The sequence below is a fragment of the Lampetra fluviatilis genome, chromosome 59, assembly GCF_964198595.1.
Source record: "Lampetra fluviatilis chromosome 59, kcLamFluv1.1, whole genome shotgun sequence".
Classification (NCBI taxonomy): Eukaryota; Metazoa; Chordata; class Hyperoartia; order Petromyzontiformes; family Petromyzontidae; genus Lampetra; species Lampetra fluviatilis.
The window spans coordinates 1,477,546-1,502,397 of record NC_136333.1 but is presented as its reverse complement, the minus strand read 5'-3'; the positions used below and the strand labels follow the sequence as shown (position 1 = coordinate 1,502,397).

General features: G+C 56.9%; 1 protein-coding gene across 1 annotated transcript; it reads right to left on the bottom strand.

The window, feature by feature from the left end:
• Positions 1–2,858: 2,858 nt before the first annotated feature.
• Positions 2,859–23,902, bottom strand: LOC144950725 (uncharacterized). The gene is made up of 12 exons (XM_078880798.1): positions 23,856–23,902; positions 19,322–19,471; positions 12,419–12,482; positions 10,960–11,032; positions 9,430–9,533; positions 8,835–8,930; positions 7,995–8,066; positions 7,298–7,388; positions 4,369–4,543; positions 3,690–3,779; positions 3,143–3,242; positions 2,859–2,968 (listed from the first exon to the last, which is right to left on the bottom strand). The coding sequence occupies exons 1-12, from the start codon at positions 23,900–23,902 to the stop codon at positions 2,927–2,929; spliced, it is 1,104 nt and encodes a 367-aa protein (XP_078736924.1). The 3' UTR covers positions 2,859–2,926.
• Between the last annotated feature and the right edge of the window lie 950 nt (positions 23,903–24,852).

Sequence of the window (24,852 nt, the reverse complement as noted above, 5' to 3'; positions counted from 1 at the left end):
CATCCCCAGCACCACGACGGTGATGACATCACCCAGCACCACGATGATGACATCACCCAACACCACGATGGTGATGACGTAGCCCAGCACCACGATGATGATGACATCACCCAACACCACGATGGTGATGACATCACCCAGCACCACGATGAAGATGACATCACCCAACACCACGATGGTGATGACATCACCCAACACCACGATGGTGATGACATCACCCAGCACCACGATGATGATGACATCACCCAGCACCACGATGATGACATCACCCAGCACACGATGGTGATGACATCACCCAACACCACGATGGTGATGACATCACCCAGCACCACGATGATGATGACATCACCCAACACCACGATGGTGATGACATCACCCAGCACCACGATGGTGATGACATCACCCAGCACCACGATGGTGATGACATCACCCAGCACCACGATGATGACATCACCCAGCACACGATGGTGATGACATCACCCAGCACCACGACGGTGATGACATCACCCAGCACCACGATGGTGATGACATCACCCAGCACCACGATGATGATGACATCACCCAACACCACGATGGTGATGACATCACCCAGCACCACGACGATGATGACATCACCCAGCACCACGATGATGATGACATCACCCAGCACCACGACGGTGATGACATCACCCAGCACCACGACGGTGATGACATCACCCAGCACCACGATGATGATGACATCACCCAGCACCACGATGGTGATGACATCACCCAGCACCACGACGGTGATGACATCACCCAGCACCACGATGGTGATGACATCACCCAACATCACGATGGTGATGACATCACCCAGCACCACGATGATGATGACATCACCCAACACCACGATGGTGATGACATCACCCAGCACTCGATGATGATGACGTAGCCCAGTGATGACGTAGCCCAGTGATGACATCACCCAGCACACGATGATGATGACGTAGCCCAGCACCACGATGGTGATGACATCACCCAGCACCACGATCCCCCCCCCCCACACACAGCTCTCGTGATGTTGACACATCCTATCAGCCACACGGTTCTTCCTTCCTGAGGCTTCGTAGTTGACGCAGCGTTGGCACCGCGCAGGCGACACTCTTGGCACCGGCGTCGACGTTCAGGGTCTCATCAGCAGGGTCGGGCTCCTTCGAGACGATGCTGGTGGAACTTGCCAGATGTTTTTCATAGGCAAGGGCGTTCTCTTTTATTGATGATACTGATGTAGTTTATAATTTTTGTTTTTTACGTGGTGGTTTGACTGCTGCAGCTTTCTTACTATTAAAATTCCTTCCCTTTATTACTGCTAACCCTACTTCCTCCCTTTATTACTGCTAATCCTACATAATACACGGGCATAATATGACTTTGAGACCCCCCCCCCTACCACCTACACATTCCACAAGTAGTGACTAATCCCATATCTGCATTTTTCATAAATATGCTAAATTCCTCTGTTGATATGCAAATGTCTTTGTCAAGGCACATTTCCTCCTCTATACCAGCTTAAATATACGCTGCCAAGCTTGGTGTTAATTCAGACGCTGTCTTTCCGACAGACCTGTTCTTCACGTGAAGACGGCTGCTTGCGTTGTGGCCGAAACTTGGTGAGAATTGTATTTTATTATGTTAAATCTTTATTATTTTATTATTTCCCTTCTACGTGACTTTACCGAAAGAACCAAGAAGATGAATCCCTGCAGTCACGAAAGCTTTAAATCGAAATTGAACTCACAAATCTTCGAAAGATCTGGGCAAATTCCCCTCGGTGAGCTCCTCCGGCAGGCAAGGCTGCGTTGGCTGGGTCATGTAGCCCGCATGCCCAGCCACCGCATGCCGAAACAGCTTTTGTTTGGCCGGATCGAGGGGGCTAAACGGGCGCGGCACGGGCTAGAGAAGAGATGGAGTGATGTGGTACAGGAGGACGTGGAGCTGAGTGGACTTGCCGATGACTGGTACCAGCGGTGTCAAGATCGGCCTCAGTGGAGGAGGCTCGTGAAGGACGCTACGGGGCAGTTGGAGGCAGTCGCCCTCCAACAACAACGGAGGGCGGAGGAGCGACGCTCACAACAACGAGCGGAGCGCCGAGTGGCTAAAGCACAGCAAGTTGGCACAGTAGGGGGCACAGGTGGTGCATCAGCCAGTCATCTCGGTCATCTCGGTCAGTCGACCCGTGGCACCTGGGTCTGCCCCGTGACCTCCTGCCAGCGGGCGTTCGACACTTCACGTGGCCTCAAGGTGCACATAGCCTGGCACAAGCATCGTGGCGAATGGCGGTTGTTGTTGTTGTTGTGTGCGGCACACAATCAGCGCTGTGGCAGGCGAAAGACGAATGCAGCCTCTCAAGCTCCCGACGCGTTTTTATTGGCGTCTCATTCGCTTAAAAAACTATACAAGTAAAAACGACGAGAACTCGCCAGCTCTTGATTGGCCGACAAAGGCGCGAGGGCACGAGGGGCCCTGCACGCGGCTGCCGACCGAGTGCTTGAGCAGCGGTGCGTGGTAACGGGCGAGCGACTGAATTCGTGTCCGAATGACCGGACGGGCGACTGAACAAATGGCCGGCTGAATGAGTTGAGCGAGCGACTGGGCTGCCCGGCCTTCCACAGCCAAAATTCAGCAACGGTGACCGCCCCCCCCCCACGCCCACCCGTCCCAAAACCCCATTACCTTCACACGACTGCGCATGTTTCACGCCTGTGGGCGAACGTGCTTAGTTTAAAATGGCATAAAAAGTGAGAAGATTCAACACGTCCCGATGTGTAGGAAATTAGCAGCATCTCGCAAGGGTCACCACCCCCCCCAGCCGGTGTCACGACTCCCCCCCCCCCCTGAGACGACGCGGTCGTTACGGCCCGCCGGAATCCCGCGCCGAGGAGGAGGAGGAGGAGCGGCGTGCGGAGAGTCACTCCCAGTCGTCCAGCAGCCTGCGCAGGTCCGCCTGCACCTGGGGACAACGAGAGCGGCACGCCGTGAGCGTCACACGTGGCCGCCACGTGGCCACGCGGACCACCTCCACGCTGCGTCTCCGAGCTCCGTCTCCGCGACCGTGGCCACGGCACACGCACGTCGCTGCCGCGGGCTGACGGCGGGCGGAGGAGGAGGGGAAGGAGGGCGCTACCTTGTCGAGGGCGTTGAGGCCGGTGGTGATGGCGCTGTTCAGGCACGAGTGGCCGTCGGCGGACGGCTCGGAGGAGAGGCAGCCCCACTGCTCGGTGAGCCTGCACCACGCACACAACAACAACAACAACATAACGCAACGACAACTGACGTTCACCGCTAAGTGGCGGTGACGTCCCCCACCAAGGCCGTAGCCATGGAGTCAACTTTGGAGGGGACCCAATCTTCCGTGGGGTCTGGGGATACCTCCACCTCCAGAAAAAAACATCTAAATTTCAAAACGAATTTCCTGCCTAAAATATTAAATAATTCACAAACACATGGGATGGGGGGGGGGGGGTTACTCTGCAGACGACGCTCCCCCCCTCTCCTGGTTTGTCGAGGTCTCCCAAACTCAAACCTGTGACGCGCTGCGGTTGTCATGTGGATCCGCGATGGCGTGGACGAGCGGACGAGCGAGCGGGCTGAGTGGGCCTAGCGGGCGAGTGGACGAGCGGGCGAGCGGGCGAGCGGGACGAGGGGGACAGGTGGATGAGCGGACGACTCACCCCGGCGCGGCCTCCATGAGATGAATGTGCCTCTCCAGAAAGGCGATCCTCATGGCCAAGTACGAGGAGATGCCCACCAGCAGCACCGTGCTGGGAGGGGGGGTGGGGGGGGCGGGGTGGGGGGGCGGGGGGGCGGGGGGGTGGGGGCAGAGGTGTTGTCCACACGCCGCACTCGTCATAGGCTCCCAAGAGACGTCCAAAGACTCGGCTGTGCGCTCCACTCGGCTGTGTGCGGCGTGTGGGGCATCGCCGCGTGTTGCTAGCCAGGTGAGTGTGCCTGTGTGCGTCTGTGTGAGTGTGCGCGTGTGCGAGCGTGCACGTGTGTGAGTGTGCGTGTGTGCGAGCGTGCGTGTGTGTGCTTGTGCGAGTGTACGTCTGCAATGGTCAGTGCGCTGCACTGCGAACCCAGCGACCCGAGTTTGATTCCCGCTCATGGCGAACACCGGCGACGATTATCTGGGCCTCCCCTCGTTCGACTCGAACTCAATTGAGGGCCTGGTGTGGTGCGTAAACATCGCCACCGGGAAGACAAAGGCGGTCGGGCGTCGTGCTGGCCACCCACCCCCTCGTGCGCCGTGCCGGCCTGCGTAGGTGCTACTCACCAACAGTCTGTTCAGGCTACACGGGGGGGTGGAGGAACTTTGTTTTTGCCGTGTGTCCGTGCCACCGGGAGGCTCACGTGAGGAACAAGGTGCACAGCATGCAGCCGAGGCTGCGGCCCGAGCTTGGGGGCCCCGGTGCATTGTGGGTGGCGGCTGCAGCGTCGCCCTCCACCGCCGGTGCATTGTGGGAGTAGAGGCCGCCGTCTCCGTCCACGCTGTCGAAGCTGGGCTCCTGCGCCCTCGAGAGTTTATCTGACACGTGAACAACGCAGGGAAACACACGCACAGGCACCACAGACACCTTCAGACACATCTACAGGTGTAGGGGTGTTACGGGAGGGCGAACAAACACACCGGGGCTGGTTATGCCGCACGCAGAAGGACGCTTACATCCACGTCCGCACCGTCCAGCCTGGGGGGCTGTGACGGCGCTGTGATCCCCCACGCCCCCACCCCTCGGGGGGGGGGGGGGGGAGTTGCTATATAAGGCGGTGAGCCGGTGGGCTCGGGGTTCAGTGTTCAGCTTAAACCAGCGAAGAGCGAAGACCGGCTAGATAGGCCCTGGGACTCCCCTGGATCGCCGTCCTCCTAAGGACCGACCAGGGCAAGCCAGTGGCGTGGCCCCGAGAGCCCAGAGCCGATGCTCTTGTAAGAGCCGGTCTGGGGACTCAGGGTGCCGTGATCCCAGCTTGGCCAGAGCTGGATCAGCTAGCCTCCCCTAGCTCTGTAGTGGAGGACCTGGATGTAGGCTAGCCGGGATAGAGACAGTGGGGTCTCCCTGTTATACGGGTGAAGGGGCCGATACCCCTTCGAGTGTTGTATACCTTGGCCTGTGCTGAGTGAAACGTTATAATAAATAAGTGTGCATCCGACTACGTCGTCCACGTCTCATTTAACCTACTACACAGGCACCGACAGGGACCTCGAGATACCAACAGACACCTTCAGACACATCTACCGGCACCGACAGGGACACGTAGGCTTTCGCGACCAGTATTATTCAAAATAAAGGTTTTTGGGTTAGATCGCGTTATTTATGAATGTGTCGCAACTCTCCTCCACCCGACACGGCCAATCAGTAAAAAAAAGTGTCACGTTGACAAAAGACAAAATAGTTCACTACTTTAGCCCACCGGTGTGTTGAAGTGAATCCACAACATTTACAATTTGAGTTGTACGACGTTTTGCTGGAAATTGCATCCAGCATCTTCGGGCGATTTGCCAGAACAGTGAAGCCATCCACCTGCTTCCGATCTTAAATAGTGCAGTATGACGTCATCATTGTTGAACCCTATCAGGATTCGAGATCAGAGGCGGAGGCGGGGGTGGGGGTGTATGCAATTATGTAATAGATCAGTCATCAGCCACACTTAGCATGTGACTCACCTGTAAAGAATTGCAATGTGTGTTGTGTGTTACTTAATAATACGCTTCCAGGCTGCTCAAGTTGTAAATGTTGTGGATCCACTCTTCAACACACAGGTGGGCTAAAGTAGTGAACTATTTTGTCTTTTGTCAACGTGACACATTTTTTTACTGATTGGCCGTGTCGGGTGGTGGAGGGTTGCCACACATTTATAAATAACGCGATCTAAACCCAAAAACCTTTATTTTGACCGACTCGTGACTAGAAACACCAACAGATACCTACATACACCCACAGGCACTGACACGTACCTAGAGATACCCACAGATACCTACAGATACCCCTACAGGCACCGACACATACCTAGAGACACGCACAGATACCTACAGACACACCTACAGGCACCGACACACGTACCTAGAGATACCCACAGATACCTACAGATACCCCTACAGGCACCGACACATACCTAGAGACACGCACAGATACCTACAGACACACCTACAGGCATTGACACGTACCTAGAGACACCCACAGATACCTACAGACACACCTACAGGCAGCGACATGTACCGAGAGATGCACAGATACCTACAGACACACCTACAGGCACCGACACACGTACCTGGAGACACTGACAGATACCTAAAGACACATCTACAGGCACCGAGAGGTACCTGGAGACACCCACAGATAACTACAGACACCTACAGGCACCGACACACGTACCTAGAGACACCCAGATACCTACAGACACACCTACAGGCACTGACACGTATCTACAGGCACCGATACGTACAGCAACACCCCGGTGGTTTATGTCGGGGATGCCTTCCTGAAAGGTGCGACGACGAATATCTCAACGACGTCAATCGAAGCGATTGACAAGTGGTGGGTGGTGGGTGCTGGTGGAGGCGGCGGATAATGAGAAGGGACGGATGTTGCCACCAGCGACGTGAGTGTGCGGGGCCGAGGCTGGCGGAGATCGGGTCGTGGTTTTAATGCAGCGACGGGGTGTTTGGGAAGCGACGTGAAAGGGGGAGACGTTAATCGGGGTATAACTACCTCGAGACACTTACAGACACCTACAGACACAGACAGACACCTACAGACACAGACAGACACCTACAGATACATACAGATACCTACAGACACCTACAGACAGACACCTACAGATACATACAGATACCTACAGACACCTACAGACACCAACAGACACCTACAAACAGACACCTACAGATACATACAGATACCTACAGACATCTACAGATACCTACAGACAGACATCTAGAGACACCTACAGACACCTACAGACACCTACAGACACCTACAGACAGACACCTACAGACAGACACCTACAGACAGACACCTACAGACAGACACCTACAGACACCTACAGACACCTACAGACAGAAACCTACAGACACCTACAGATACCTACAGACACCTACAGATACCTACAGACACCTACAGACAGACATCTACAGACACCTACAGACACCTACAGACAGACACCTACAGACACCTACAGACACCTACAGACACCTACAGCGGCGCTACCTTTTCATCGGCTGCCGATTTTGCACGGGGACTACCTGCCGCGATCGCTCCGGTCCCCTACCGTGTCTCCGGCCCCCTACCGTGTCTCCGCTCGGGGGAGTTGCTGCGCGAGCTGTCGCTGGAGTCTGAGTCCCGGCCACGCTTCGGGCTGTCGGGTACATCTGGAAAGGTCTATGAGCACACACACACGTGCAAGCACGCAAGCACACACACACACACGCACATGCACGCACACACACACACACGCACGCAAGCACACATACACACGCACGCGCGCACACATACACGCACACGCACGCACGCAAGCACACACACACACGCAAGCACACACACGCAAGCACACACACACACAAACAAGCGCGCACACACACGCAGGCCTAAGTGTGCATGGAGTGGTAAGGTAGATGGAATGGTGGGGTGGAATGGTGGGGTGGAATGGTGGGGTGGTGGAGTTGTGGGGTGGTGGAGCGGAGTGGTGGAGTGGATTTGTGGGGTGGAGTGGAGGAGTGACGGAGCAGAGTGGTGGAGTGGCATGGCCGAGTAGAGCGGTGGGGTGAAGCGGTGGAGCATGGTGGTTGAGCGGCGTGGCTGAGTGGAGCGGTGGGGTGGAGCGGTGGAGTATGGTGGTTGAGCGGCGTGGCTGAGTGGAGCGGTGGGGTGGAGCGGTGGGGTGGAGAGGTGGGGTGGAGCGGTGGAGCTGAGTGGTTGAGTGGCGTGGCTGAGTGGAGCGGTGGGGTGGAGCGGTGGGGTGGAGCGGTGGGGTGGAGCGGTCCCCACCTCCAGGTGGGTGCACACGGTGCGCAGCACCTTCAGCGCCGTCTCCCGTGACAGCAGCGACACGAACGTGTGCTGGGGAGACACGGGCAGCACACGCGGCACACGCGGCCGTCAAGCAACGTCACTCGTCGGGTGGAGGTGGTGGGGGGTGGGGGGGGGGCGGGGGGGGGGCGGGGGGGGGCGGGGGGGGGGCGGGGGGGGGCCCACAGAGAGGCCGCGAGGAGACGACGTCTCGTCAGGAACCTCGAGAAACGTGAACGGGCTGCTCGCACATTCCCCGGCGCCGAGAGTCATCTCCTCCGCGGTTGCCGAGGTCGTTGCCATGGCGGCGGTGGGGTGGCGGTTGTTACCGTGGCAGTAGTCGTTACCGTGGCGGTCGTTACCGTGGCGGCGGTCGTTACCGTGGCGGCGGTCGTTACCGTGGCGGCGGTCGTTACCGTGGCGGCGGTTGTTACCGTGGCAGCGGTCGTTACCGTGGCGGTGTTGAGTGGCGGTCGTTACCGTGGCAGTGGTCGTTACCGTGGCGACGGTCGTTACAGTGGCGGCGGTCGTTACCATGGCGGTGGTCGTTACCGTGGCGGCGGTCGTTACCGTGGCAGCGGTCGTTACCGTGGCGGTGTTGGGTGGCGGTCGTTACCGTGGCAGTGGTCGTTACCGTGGCGACGGTCGTTACAGTGGCGGCGGTCGTTACCGTGGCAGTGTTGGGTGGCGGTCGTTACCGTGGCGGCGGTCATTACCATGGCAGCGGCAGCGGTCGTTACCGTGGCGGCGGTGGGGTGGAGGTCGTTACCGTGGCGGCGGTGGGGTGGCAGTGGTCGTTATCGTGGCGGTGGTGGTTACCGTGGCGGTGTTGGTGGTGATCCGCACGGCGTTGGGCACGAGCCGCGCCGTCTTGTCCTTGTGAATGGCCGTCACCTCGCAGACCGGCACCGCGATCTGCATACAGCCGCAGTGGCGAGATGTTGACTACCTCGCCTGGTGTGCAGGAGGTCGTGGGTTCCATCCCGACCCTGGCGCCTGCTGCTGCCGTATATTTGGAGTTTGCGTGTCTCTCTCTCTCCCCCGTGGTCGCGTGGACTTTTCTCCGGGCTCCTCCCATTTTACGTATTTGGCCACTATAAATTTCCACGTGATGATAAGACACTTCGTTGAGCCGTCATTTGTGGTAGCCAGGTGGCTTCTGAAAAATAAACTACACATAGTTTCACAGCGGAACGGCCCTCATCAGGCGCTCGGAGAGCGAACGCTCCACTCCCGCATGGCGCCCCAGTGAGTACGTGCCCACCCGTGCCCTCTCGTACCCTCTCGTGCCCTCTCGTGCCCACCTGTGCCCTCTCGTACCCTCTCGTGCCCTCTCGTGCCCACCCATACCCTCTCGTGCCGAATTCATGCCCGTGTGCGTGGACCCCCGGAGTGAGTGGGGCCCCCACTGCACCTTCATGCTTTTCCCAAAGAGGTTGGCGTGGAAGCAGATCCAAGACTTGGACACAAAGAGCCGGCCCTGGTAAACAATGTCCTTTTGCAGGGCGCACGTGTACGCTGACGCACACGGCACGCAACACACCACGCAACACAACACGCAACACAACACGTGGTCATTCATTGACCCATCAATTACAATGCAACCTTCTTACACCGCAGAGCAAACCCGGACATGCTGCTCGGTCAGTCGAGGTCTGTCCTCAAAACCGAGCGGTGAACACAATTCCATCGGCAGATCTCGACTTCAAATCAATTCCCCGCCACCCAAACACAGAGGGGCACCACGGTGGCTAGGAGATGTCAACTACCTCGCCCGGTATGCAGGAGGTCATGGGTTCGATCCCAACCCTGACGCCTGCTGCTGTATATTTGGAGTTTGCGTGTCTCTCTTTCTCTCCCCGTGGTGGCGTGGATTTTTCTCCGGGTCCTCTGGTTTTTCTCTCCACATTTAGAATCAACATCACGCGATTAGAATTTTCGGCTGCGATACATTTCCACATGGTGATCAGCCCCCACTTCGTTGAGCTATCATTTGTGGTAGCCAGCACGCTTCTGAAAAAAAGCTATGTATAGCCCAGTGGGGCGTTGCCTGGTAGAAAAAAAATGTTTATAGTTTAGTTTAAATAGGTGCCAATTCCCCGGTCAGGTGGTCACCCTCCTGCAGGCTGACGTCACGGGCGCCAGAATGTCCCCTCATTTGCGTATCTCCGTCTCTCCACGTAAAACATAAAAGTGTTTCGATCGAAAGCTTCTTTCGTGACTGCAGCAGGGATTCATCTTCTTGGTTCTTTCGGTAAAGTCACGTAGAAGGAAAATAATAAAATAATAAAAATAAAACATAATAAAATAATTCTCACGACGTTTCGGCCACAACGCAAGCAGCCGTCCTCAGGTGAAGACCAGGTCTGTCGGGAAGACAGCGTCATGAGAATTATTTTATTATGTTTTATTTCTATCATTTTATTATTTTCCTTCTACGTGACTTTACCGAAAGAACCAAGAACATAAAAGTGTTTCCTACACAACCCATTAGCCGCACGGCCTTCTGGGAGTCATCTTCTTCTTCCGAATGGCATTTTTGGCAAACGCAACAGATTACAAATCGATGTCGAGATTTGATATCCCACTTGACCGCTTCGGAAGTAACCGCCGCGTGGGTTTGTTTCAGATCGTCATTGAACGATCCGACTGGGGGCAGTCTGTTCACGATGGGGCAGTCTGTTCACGATGTGAATTCGTTCCTTCTGGGAGCGCTGCACTGTTTTCAAGACAGGCAGAGCTGTGGAACCGGTTTTAACATGCAGCGTGCCAACGGCAGGGTCAGGCTTTCTCGAGTGAGTGCTGGTGAACTGCCGAGCTTAGGAGCAAGGGACCCCACCACCCTCTTTGTGCTGCGAAAGTTCGAGGAAAAAATAAATTGGTTGAGCGACACGAAACTCGAAAGCAGGTGGGGCGAGCGCGTCAACGAGAGAGTCCGACTCACTATCGATGAGCTCCTCTTGGTGAGAGATACTTTTGAAGAGCTTGTGGAATTGCCTGTTGTGCTTTTTGGGAGGCTGAGCAGACGGGGAGAGACAAGGGGTGGGGGGGGGGCGAGGGGGGGGGGGTGAACCGTGAGTCGCCATTCTCGCACATCGCACCGTGCTACGTCACCCCCTCGGGAGATCGAACCGGTAACCTCCCAGTTTACACCAACGTTCATACACAGGGCGTTTAAAAAAAAATGTGAATTTGCAACAATACCACGGGAAATGTGCCCCCGGTCTCTGGAGATCCACCAGGCGTGCGTTGACGATGATAAGAAACAAGTGGAGACTTTTTGAAGCTATTAACATATACGTAAGTGTAAAAACATTTTTTAAGCACCCTGTATATGTAAAAGAAACTCGTCATGGATTGGCAGAAAACATCTTAAAATAAAAAAAACTAAAATAGAAAATAAATAAACTTTTTTTATTTCACCAGGCAAGGCCCACTGTAACTCTTTTTCAGAAGCGACCTGGCCACAAGTGATATCTCAACCAAGTGGCTCATCGTCATCGCGAGCAAACTTACGGCAGCCGAATACTCGAGACGCGCGACGTCCATTCTAAATGTGGAGGGTGAAAACCCGGAGGACACCCGGAGAGAGAGAGACGCGCAAACTCCAAATACACAGCAGCAGGCGTCGGGGTCGGGATCGAACCCACGACCTCCTGTACACCAGGCGAGGTGGTTGACAGCTCGCCACCGTATCGGCCAATCAACGCAGCACCAGGACCCTTTAGATACAAACTAAACTCAACTCGTATTCGTCTTCTTGGTTCTTTCGGTAAAGTCACGTAGAAGGGAAATAATAAAATTAAAAAATTAAAATTTAATAAAATAATAATTCTCACGACGTTTCGGTTACAACGCAAGCAGCCGTCCTCAGGTGAAGAATGAAACACCACCAAGCGTATAACCCAGCTTAAATATACGCTCCAAGTTTGGTGGTGTTTCATTCTTCACCTGAGGACGGCTGCTTGCGTTGTAGCCGAAACGTCGTGAGAATGATTGTATTATGTTTTATTTTTATTATTTTCCTTCTACGTGACTTTACCGAAAGAACCAAGAAGATGAATCCCTGCAGTCACGAAAGCTTTAAATCGAAACTCAACTCGTATTGCCATACTTCTGGCAGAAGGGGCCTCTGTAGGGAGCTCCGGAGAGACTCTCCCGTCGACGGAATTTTGGCCTCCTCGTGCACGCCGTCCAGACGGAGTACCCACACTTTGCCCCACCGCTCGCCACCTGCCGATCGCGCTGCCCACGGCTAACCCGCGTACACTGCGTGGCGGGCGAGGGGGATGTAAGCAACGCACGCCGTTGCGTCAGCTGCCGCGCCGGGAGATCGAACCGATGAGCTCGCGTGCAGCTCTGTTTGTGCATTTGCGCGCGTCACGGGGACGGCCGCCACTCACGGTGATGGACATGTGCCTCCTCGTGTCGAATTCCTCCGATGGGACCGGGTCCAGGGTTTTTGCGCTGAAACGGAGCACGCACGCACAGACACATACGGACACATGTAGAGACACACGTACAGACACACACAGACACACGTACAGACACACACAGACACACGTACAGACACATACGGACACACGTACAGACACACAGACACACGTACAGACACATAGACACACGCACACACGGACAAACACACACGCACACACATACATACATATAGACACACGTACAGACACATACAGACACATATACAGACACACGTACAGACACATACAGACACACACAGACACACGTACAGACACACGTACAGACACATACATACACACGTACACACAGACACACGTACAGACACGTACAGACACCAACCGCCATTCTGCCACTAAGTGGCGGTGACGTCACCACGTCGCTTGTGCCAGGCTATGTGCACGTTGAGGCCACGTGAAGCGTCGAATGCCCGCTGGCAGGTCATGGGGCAGACCCAGCAGGTGCTACGGGTCGACTGACTGAGATGAGTGGCCAATGCACCACTTGTGCCCACGACTATGCCAACTTGCTGTGCTTTAGCCACCCGGCGCTCTGCTCGTTGTTGTGAGCGTCGCTCCTCCGCCCTCCGTTGTTGCTGGAGGGCGACTGCCTCCAACTGCCCAGCAGCGTCCTTCACGAGCCTCCTCCACTGAGGCCGATCTTGACACCGCTGGTACCAGTCATCGGCAAGTCCACTCAGCTCCACGTCCTCCTGTACCACATCACTCCATCTCTTCTCTAGCCCGTGCCACTCACCCACTCACTCACCCATCACTCCATCTCTACTCTAGCCCGTGCTGCACCCGTTTAGCCCCCTCTGTCTGGCCTAACAGAAGCTGCTTGGGCATGCGGTGGCTGGGCATGCGGGTGACATGACCCAGCCAACTCAGCCATGCCTGTCGGAGGAGCTCACTGATGGGCATATATCCAGATCTTCCAAGGATTTGTGAGCTCCTCACATAATCTAGCCTGGTTAAACCCAGGATGGATTGTAGGCAGGCCAGACTGAATGTTTAGAACCGGCGCAGATGCTCCATTAAGGGGGTCCACGTTTCGCAAGCGTAGAGAAGGGAGCGCATGACTGTGGCCGAGAAGACCCGAAGCTTTGTGTGGAGCGACAGGCCGGGCAGCTTCCAAACAGCATTACGCAGCCGATGAAAAGATGTCGCTCGACTGATTCGGAGCAGGACATCTGCTGTAAAACGGGAGCCACTCATGAGCACACTGCCCAGGTATGGACAACTCTCCACTCTCTCCAACAACTGCTCCATCACCGATGGGGAGTTGGCAGGTGCTGAGTTTCGGTGGGGCTGTTGGTAAGACCCCACCTCGAAGTGGCACACTCTGGGTTCAGCAGCAGCAGCACCTCCACGCCCACACAAAATACAAAGATCCCCCGTGTAGCCTTAACAGACTGTTGGGGCAAGTGCTGTTAGCGAGCACCTTTGAAGGCCGACACGGCGCACGAGGGGGAGGGTGGCCAGCACCACGCCCGGCCACCTTTGTCTCCCTAGTGACGATGTTGACACACCGAACCAGGTACACATTTGAGGCCGAGTCGACCGAGAGGAGGACCATGACCGGTTCAGATAATCGTCACTGGGTGTTGTTCCGTGAGCGGGAATGGAACTCGGCTCGCTGGGTTCGTAGCACTGCGCACTAACCACTACACTACCGCTTCACACACACGTGTATAGAGACACAGACACACAGCGTCACACACACAGAGACACACACAAACAGACACACAGAGACAAACACACAGACACACAGCTACACGGAGACACACACAGACACACACAGACACACACAAAGACACACAGATACACAGACACACGCACACAGACACAGAGACACACACACTGCGAGACACAGAGAGACACACACTGCGAGACACAGAGAGACACACACTGCGAGATACACACACAGAGACAGAGAGAGACACACAGAGACACACACAGACGCACACACAGACACACAGCGAGACACACACGCGTGTGTATGTCACGGCTTGCCGCGTGTTATAATAATAATTATATAATTATTATTATCGCCGTCGCTCTCGCTGAACCCGAGTGGGCGGCTCCGTGCGCCTCTCTCTGCAGGAGTCGCGACCCGTCACCGCGTCACGAAGCCACCCGACAGGTCGAGCCGGGTGAGGGGGGGCCGATTGACGCCTGGGGGGGGGGGGGCGTGGCGAGGTGGGGGGGCCGTGAGGTGGGGGGGGGGGCGTGAGGTGGGGGGGCGTGAGGTGGGGGGGGGGCCGTGAGGTGGGGGGGGGGCGTGAGGTGGGGGGGCGTGAGGTGGGGGGGCCGTGAGGTGGGGGGGGGGCGTGAGGTGGGGGGGGGGCCGTGAGGCGAGGTGGGGGGGGGGCGTGAGGTGGGGGGGCCGGGACTCTCCTCGTGTTGAGGACTCGGTCTAGAAGACTGTCGCTGCTTCGCCTCAGCCACCACTACCACCACCACCCTGCTCATCACAAACTCACCCACTCACTCACCCACTCACTCACCCACTCACTCACCCACTCACTCACCCACTCACTCTCCCACTCACTCTCCCACTCATCCACTCACCCATCCACCCACTCACCCACTCACCCACTCACTCATCCACTCACTCACTCATCCACTCACTCATCCACTCACCCACTCACTCATCCACTCACCCACTCACTCATCCACTCACTCACCCACTCACTCATCCACTCACTCACTCATCCACTATCTCACCAAACACACTGCACATCACAGACTCACCCACTCACTCACCCACTCACTCACTCATCCACCCACTCACTCACTCATCCACTTACCCACTCACTCACCCACTCACCCACTCACTCATCCACTCACCCACTCACTCATCCACTTACCCACTCACTCACCCACTCACCCACTCACTCATCCACTCACCCACTCACTCACCCACTCACTCATCCACTCACTCACTCATCCACTCTCTCACCAAACACACTGCACATCACAGACTCACCCACTCACTCACCCACTCACTCACTCATCCAACACACTGCACATCACTCGCTCATCCACTCGCTCATCCACTCGCTCATCCACTCGCTCATCCACTCGCTCATCCACTCGCTCATCCACTCGCTCATCCACTCGCTCACCCACTCACCTCACTCACTCACTCACCCACTCACTCATCCACTCACCTCACCCACTCACTCATCCACTCACTCACTCATCCAACACACCACCACCGCACTGCAGGTCACAACTAGAAAGACAAACATCTCCCTCCCACAGCCTGTGTCTGCGTCTGCGTGTTGAACTTCTTTCACACCGTGCGTAGCCAACCGCGCTAATCGGAGGTGACCGCGACACTGTTGGGACACGTGCTGTTCACAGGTGCTGTTAGCAAGCACCTATTAAGGCCAGCATTGGCACACGAGGGGGTGGGTGCCCAACACCACGTCCCACCGCCTTGTCTCCCCAGTGCTGATGTTTACACACCGCACCGGGTACTCATTAACTTTATAAAATGTTTTATTTTTATTTTACCAGGCAAGGCGCCACTGAGCGATGTGGCTCATTTTCAGAAGCGACCTGGCCACAAATGATAGCTCAACGAAGTGGCTCGTCATCGTGTGGAAATTTATAGCGGGCAGATTCTCTGAACGCTTGATGCTGAGTCTAAATGTGGAGGGAAATACTGGAGGACCTGGAGAAAAATCCACGCGACCTCGGGAGAGAAAATGAGAGACACGCAAGCTCCAAATATACAGCAGCAGGCGCCAGGGCCGGGATTGAACGCACCAACCTCCTGTAGACCAGGCGAGGTAGTCAACATCTCCTAGCCACCGTGATGATGATGAGATAGAGAGACACGCAAACTCTAAATATACAGCAGCAGGCGTCAGGGTCGGGATTGAACGCACGAACCTCCTGTAGACCAGGCGAGGTAGTTAACATCTCGGTTCAATGTGGGCCCCCCCCCCAGCGTTTTGAATTTGGACACAAATGACTTGCGAATGTGGGCAGAATGTGGGCAGAATGTCTAAGAGTAAATAAAACAAACTTGACTCCTCATTACCCGTATGTCCACGTAAACGTACAGTAGTGAGTCATTGGATAGAACTGGCTCCACCCCGAGCTAAAAGTGTTCCGACATTTCAATTGTCTTTGTAGCCTCTCGCCTTTTGGCGATGTTCTCCGTTCTCACGCGGGTGGTGAGACGAGGCCACACGAACAAGTCCGCTGCTGTCCCTGGCGTAGACTAATCAGTTTCAAAGACAACGCGTGCATTATTATCAGAGCACGAATTTCGATTTAAAGCTTTCGTGACTGCAGGGGATTCATCTTCTTGGTTCTTTCGGTAAAGTCGTCACGTAGAATGGAAATAATAAAATAATAAAACAATATAAAATAATTCTCACGACGTTTCGGCCACAACACAAGCAGCCGTCCTCAGGTGAAGAACAGCGTCTGTCAGAAAGCCTGGTGGTGTTCATTCAGACGCTGTCTTCTCGACAGACCTGTTCACCTGAGGACGGCTGCTTGCGTTGTGGCCGAAACGTCGTGAGAATTATTTTATTATGTTTTATTTTTATTATTTTATTACTTCCCTTCTACGTGACTTTACCGAAAGAACCAATAAGACAGAGCACGTTTGTTTACATGTTCGCCAGCAGTAGTGTGTGTGGGTTAATGCAGGCTTGATTCCTTGCAACAGGTATCTATTTGGGTGTTGAACATCTGTCACCAGCAAGGGTAAAACGCCTATTCAATTTTTTTAATCATAGGGGCGTCCATAAATGACGTCACGCGATTTTGGACGATTTTTGATCCCCCCCCCCTCGTCACACGGCGTCACAAAAAGTGACCCCCCCCCCTCAAATGTGACGTCACAAAGCTCTCCCCCTAAAATAAAACACGCTTCAATTCGCTTTAAACTCTTGCCATTGTAGCGCGTATTTAATGTGGCGCTGCACTCCGATGTTGTAGGAGAAAACATTTATTAAAACGTCTATTTAATTAAGTGGAACGTGTTGTCTACATTTATTTAAAGTTGCGCATTTTTATGTGACGTCACATTTCTCAAACACCCCCCCCCCCTCGTCACACATCGTCACAAATGTCTAACCCCCCCCACCCCCCCCTAGGTGCGTGACGTCATTTAAGGGACGGCCCCATACTGGCAAAAAGTTCTCATAGATCGAACTGCTCCACCCGAGCTTGTGAGTGCGCTGACACGTGCATGGTCTGTGTACTGTCTGCCTCTCGCCGATGTCTCCGGTCTAACAGAGCGGTGGTGAGACAAGGCCACAACGGAGGCTGCTGTCTCTGGCGAAGGCCAATCAGTTGCAAAGACGTTGCGTGCATTATGATCAGAGCGTGTTTTTTTTCGCGAGTTTTTGCCGCAAGTTTGTGTAGTCAATGCCTTGCAACGGGGCGTCCATTTGGCGTTGGAACATCTCAACACAACTCATGATTTATGGTCAGAAAAGGGTAAAAACTTATTCTGGCGGCGAGGTGGTGCAGGGTCACAGGTCGGCTAAATAGACAACAACAACAACACAACAGCAACAACAACAACACAACAGCAACAAAAACAACACAACGACACAAATAATAAAGTGCGGAGATGATGAGTGGAGACTCTGCGCTGCGTTCCGTTCTCAGGAGAATTGGGGCGCGGCTCCACTCTGAGCGCCAGGGTGGAGGAGGTTTGTGAACCGGCGAAACTCTCATCATCACCGACTCTCATCCCACGCTCCGCCACCATTCGCCCGGTCCAGGCACAGCGGGGCCCAGGCCATCTGGTGCGAGACTGCGGCTGTTGTAGATTTAAAAGTCCTGGCCTGGTAGCCTCCCCCCCCCATGTGGTTAACCTCACGTGTCACTCGTGTTGGCATCACGCGGACAAAGCTCGCAACCGCCGCGTGATGCCAAGTCGGGTCCAGGCTCACGGCCTGAGACCAGGGGCACTGCGGGCACGGACCAGCCGGCGGGTAATGGGCACGAGTGCACGTGCTGCGCTGTTGGCGCGTGTGTTGAACTTCTTTCGCACCGTACGTAAGTCAACCGTGGCGATATCAGAGGTGCAGCGTTGAGTCTATGGGCTGTGTTGAGTTTATGGGGAGTGTTGAGTTTATGGGGAGTGTTGAGTCTATGGAGGGTGTTGAGTCTGTGGGTAGTGTTGAGTCTATGGGTAGTGTTGAGTCTACGGGCAGTGTTGAGTCTATGGGCAGTGTTGAGTCTATGGGCAGTGTTGAGTCTATGGGCAGTGTTGAGTCTATGGGCAGTGTTGAGTCTATGGGCAGTGTTGAGTCTATGGGTAGTGTTGAGTCTATGGGCAGTGTTGAGTCTATGGGCAGTGTTGAGTCTATGGGCAGTGTTGAGTCTATGGGCAGTGTTGAGTCTATGGACAGTGTTGAGTCTATGGGCAGTGTTGAGTCTATGGGTAGTGTTGAGTCTATGGGCAGTGTTGAGTCCATGGGCAGTGTTGAGTCTATGGGCAGTGTTGAGTCTATGGACAGTGTTGAGTCTATGGGCAGTGTTGAGTCTATGGGTAGTGTTGAGTCTATGGGCAGTGTTGAGTCCATGGGCAGTGTTGAGTCTATGGGCAGTGTTGAGTCTATGAGCAGTGTTGAGTCTATGGGCAGTGTTGAGTCCATGGGCAGTGTTGAGTCCATGGGCAGTGTTGAGTCTATGGGCAGTGTTGAGTCTATGGACAGTGTTGAGTCTATGGGCAGTGTTGAGTCCATGAGCAGTGTTGAGTCCATGAGCAGTGTTGAGTCTGTGGGCAGTGTGTATGTTGAACTTCTTTCTCACCGTACGATCGTGACGTCACCACGTGACGCGTCTTACCGGAGGAGCTGCTTGGGCGGCTTCTTGTCGCTGGGGGTGGTGGCCGCCCCCACCCCCCCCTCCCCCTCCTCCTCCTCGCCCTCCTCGTGCTCGGCCGCTCTGCCCTCCTCCCCGTGCCGCCTCAACACCAACCCGTCCTCCGACAGCGACCTGCAGCCAGCGGCACCACGGACACTGATCCACCACCACACTGCTCCACCACCACACCGCTCCACCACCACACCGCTCCACCACCACCACACTGCTCCACCACCACACTGCTCCACCACCACACCGCTCCACCACCACACCGCTCCACCACCACCACACAGCTCAACCACCACACCGCTCCACCACCACACTGCTCCACCACCACACCGCTCCACCACCACACCGCTCCACCACCACACCGCTCCACCACCAAACCGCTCCACCACCACACCGCTCCACCACCACACCGCTCCACCACCACCACACAGCTCCACCACCACACCGCTCCACCACCACACCGCTCCACCACCACACCGCTCCACCACCACACCGCCCCACCACCACCCCGCCCCACCACCACACCGCCCCACCACCACAGCACTCAACCACACCCTCACCATGACCCCTTCACACTCCCTGCACTACCACACACCAAGACCCCCCACGTAGCCTTTATCAGACTTTGTGAGTTGGCAGGGCACACGAGGGGGCCGGGTGGCGAGCACCATGCACGGCCGCCTTTGTCTCCCCAGTGCTGATGTTTACACACCGCACACCAAGTACTCATTTTAAGCTGAGTCGACCTAGGGGAGGGCCAGAACTGATTATAATCAGTGAGTGGGAATCGTAACTTGGGTCGCCGGGTTCGTAGGACAATACACTCCCTGCACTACCACACACACAGTTCCCCACTCCCTGCACTACCACACACACAGTTCCCCACTCCCTGCACTACCACACACAGTACCCCACTCCCTGCACTACCACACACACAGTACCCCACTCCCTGCACTACCACACACACAGTTCCCCACTCCCTGCACTACCACACACAGTGCCCCACTCCCTGCACTACCACACACACAGTTCCCCACTCCCTGCACTACCACACACAGTTCCCCACTCCCTGCACTACCACACACAGTGCCCCACTCCCTGCACTACCACACACCACTCCCTGCACTACCACACACCACTCCCTGCACTACCACACACAGTGCCCCACTCCCTGCACTACCACACACAGTGCCCCACTCCCTGCACTACCACACACCACTCCCTGCACTACCACACACAGTACCCCACTCCCTGCACTACCACACACCACTCCCTGCACTACTACACACAGTACCCCACTCCCTGCACTACCACACACCACTCCCTGCACTACCACACACAGTACCCCACTCCCTGCACTACCACACACCACTCCCTGCACTACCACACACAGTGCCCCACTCCCTGCACTACCACACACCACTCCCTGCACTACCACACACAGTTCCCCACTCCCTGCACTACCACACACCACTCCCTGCACTACCACACACAGTACCCCACTCCCTGCACCACACACCACTCCCTGCACTACCACACACCACTCCCTGCACTACCACACAGTGCCCCACTCCCTGCACTACCACACACCACTCCCTGCACTACCACACACAGTACCCCACTCCCTGCACTACCACACACCACTCCCTGCACTACCACACAGTGCCCCACTCCCTGCACTACCACACACCACTCCCTGCACTACCACACACAGTTCCCCACTCCCTGCACTACCACACACCACTCCCTGCACTACCACACACAGTACCCCACTCCCTGCACTACCACACACCACTCCCTGCACTACCACACACCACTCCCTGCACTACCACACACAGTGCCCCACTCCCTGCACTACCACACACCACTCCCTGCACTACCACACACAGTGCCCCACTCCCTGCACCACCACACACCACTCCCTGCACTACCACACACACAGTACCCCACTTCCTGCACTACCACACACACAGCACCCCATTCCCTGCACTACCACACACAGTGCCCCACTCCCTGCACTACCACACAGTACCCCACTTCCTGCACTACCACACACAGTTCCCCACTCCCTGCACTACCAAACACCACTCCCTGCACTACCACACACAGTTCCCCACTCCCTGCACTACCACACACAGTACCCCACTCCCTGCACTACCACACACCACTCCCTGCACTACCACACACAGTGCCCCACTCCCTGCACCACCACACACCACTCCATGCACTACCACACACACAGTACCCCACTCCCTGCACTACCACACACCACTCCCTGCACTACCACGCACACAGCACCCCACTCCCTGCACTACCACACAGTGCCCCACTCCCTGCACTACCACACAGTGCCCCACTCCCTGCACTACCACACAGTACCCCACTTCCTGCACTATTACACACACAGTGCCCCACTCCCTGCACTACCACACAGACAGTGCCCCACTCCCTGCACTACCACACACAGAGTACCCCACTCCCTGCACTACCACACACACAGTGCCCCACTCCCTGCACTACCACACACACAGTGCCCCACTCCCTGCACTACCACACACAGTGCCCCACTCCCTGCACTACCACACACACAGTGCCCCACTCCCTGCACTACCACACACAGTGCCCCACTCCCTGCACTACCACACACACAGTGCCCCACTCCCTGCACTACCACACACAGTGCCCCACTCCCTGCACTACCACACACAGTGCCCCACTCCCTGCACTACCACACACACAGTGCCCCACTCCCTGCACTACCACACACACAGTGCCCCACTCCCTGCACTACCACACACACAGTGCCCCACTCCCTGCACTACCACACACACAGTGCCCCACTCCCTGCACTACCACACACAGTGCCCCACTCCCTGCACTACCACACACACAGTACCCCACTCCCTGCACTACCACACACACAGTGCCCCACTCCCTGCACTACCACACACACAGTGCCCCACTCCCTGCACTACCACACACACAGTGCCCCACTCCCTGCACTACCACACACAGTGCCCCACTCCCTGCACTACCACACACACAGTGCCCTACTCCCTGCACTACCACACACAGTGCCCCACTCCCTGCACTACCACACACAGTGCCCCACTCCCTGCACTACCACACACACAGTGCCCCACTCCCTGCACTACCACAAACAGTGCCACACTCCCTGCACTACCACACACAGTGCCCCACTCCCTGCACTACCACACACAGTGCCCCACTCCCTGCACTACCACACACACAGTGCCCCACTCCCTGCACCACCACACAAACAGTGCCCCACTCCCTGCACTACCACACACAGTGCCCCACTCCCTGCACTACCACACACACAGTGCCCCACTCCCTGCACTACCACACACAGTGCCCCACTCCCTGCACTACCACACACACAGTGCCCCACTCCCTGCACCACCACACAAACAGTGCCCCACTCCCTGCACTACCACACACACAGTGCCCCACTCCCTGCACCACCACACAGCGCCCCACTCCCTGCACTACCACACAGCGCCCCACTCCCTGCACTATCACACACACAGTGCCCCACTCCCTGCACCACCACACACAGTGCCCCACTCCCTGCACTACCACACACACAGTGCCCCACTCCCTGCACTACCACACACCACTCCCTGCACTACCACACACACAGTGCCCCACTCCCTGCACTACCACACACAGCACCCCACTCCCTGCACTACCACACACCACTCCCTGCACTACCACAGTGCCCCACTCCCTGCACTACCACACACAGCACCCCACTTCCTGCACTACCACACACCACTCCCTGCACTACCACACACACAGTACCCCACTCCCTGCACTACCACACACACAGTACCCCACTCCCTGCACAACCACACACACAGCACCCCACTCCCTGCACTACCACACACCACTCCCTGCACTACCACACACACAGTACCCCACTCCCTGCACCACCACACAGTGCCCCACTCCCTGCACTACCACACACCACTCCCTGCACTACCACACACACAGTACCCCACTCCCTGCACCACCACACAGTGCCCCACTCCCTGCACTACCACACACCACTCCCTGCACTACCACACACACAGTACCCCACTCCCTGCACCACCACACAGTGCCCCACTCCCTGCACTACCACACACCACTCCCTGCACTACCACACACACAGTACCCCACTCCCTGCACCACCACACAGTGCCCCACTCCCTGCACTACCACACACCACTCCCTGCACTACCACACACACAGTACCCCACTCCCTGCACCACCACACAGTGCCCCACTCCCTGCACTACCACACACCACTCCCTGCACTACCACACACACAGTACCCCACTCCCTGCACTACCACACACACAGTGTCCCACTCCCTGCACTACCACACACCACTCCCTGCACTACCACACACACAGTACCCCACTCCCTGCACTACCACACACACAGTGCCCCACTCCCTGCACTACCACACACACAGTGCCCCACTCCCCGTGGCCTGCACCTCGGCTGCTGCTGTTGTTGTTGTTGCTGCTTCTTCCCCAGCGCCATGGCCGCACCGCCGCTGCCGTGGCCGACTCGGAACCAGGTGACGCGCCACGTGGTGGCCCCCCCCTCACCTGGCCCCTCCCCTCCCCCCCTCACCTGTCCCTCCCCCCCTCACCTGCTCCCCCCTCACCTGCCCCCCCCCTCGCCCCTCACCTGCCCCTCCCCTCATCACCTGCCCTCTCCCCCTCACTTGCCCTTCCCCCCCTCCACCTTCTCCCCTCCCCCTGTCCCTCCCCTCCCCCCTCACCTGTCCCTCCCCTCCCCTCCCCCCTCACCTGCCCCTCCCCCCCTCACCTGCCCCTCCCCCCTCACCTGGTCCCCCCTTCTCACCTGCCCCTCCCTCCTCACCTGCCCCTCCCCTCCCCCCTCACCTGCCCCTCCCCCCTCACCTGTTTTCCCCTCCCCCTGTCCCTCCTCTCCCCCCTCACCTGCCCCTCCATCCTCACCTGCCCCTCACCTGCCCCTCCCCCCTCACCTCCCCCCCTCCTCACCTGCCCCTCCCCTCCTCCCCTGCCCCTCCCCTCCTCACCTGCCCCTCCCCTCTCACCTGCCCCTCCCCCCTCACCTGTTCCCCCCTCCCCCTGTCCCTCCCCTCCCCCCTCACCTGCCCCTCCCCTCCATCCTCACCTGCCCCTCACCTGCCCCTCCCCCCTCACCTCCCCCCTCACCTCCCCCCTCACCTCCCCCCCTCCTCACCTGCCCCTCCCCTCCTCACCTGCCCCTCCCCCCTCACCTGCCCCTCCCCTCCTCACCTTTCCCTCCCCCCTCACCTGCCCCTCCCCTCCTTACCTGCCCCTCCCCCCTCACCTCCCCCCCTCCTCACCTGCCCCTCCCCTCCTCCCCTGCCCCTCCCCTCCTCACCTGCCCCTCCCCTCTCACCTGCCCCTCCCCCCTCACCTGTTCCCCCCTCCCCCTGTCCCTCCCCTCCCCCCTCACCTGCCCCTCCCCTCCAT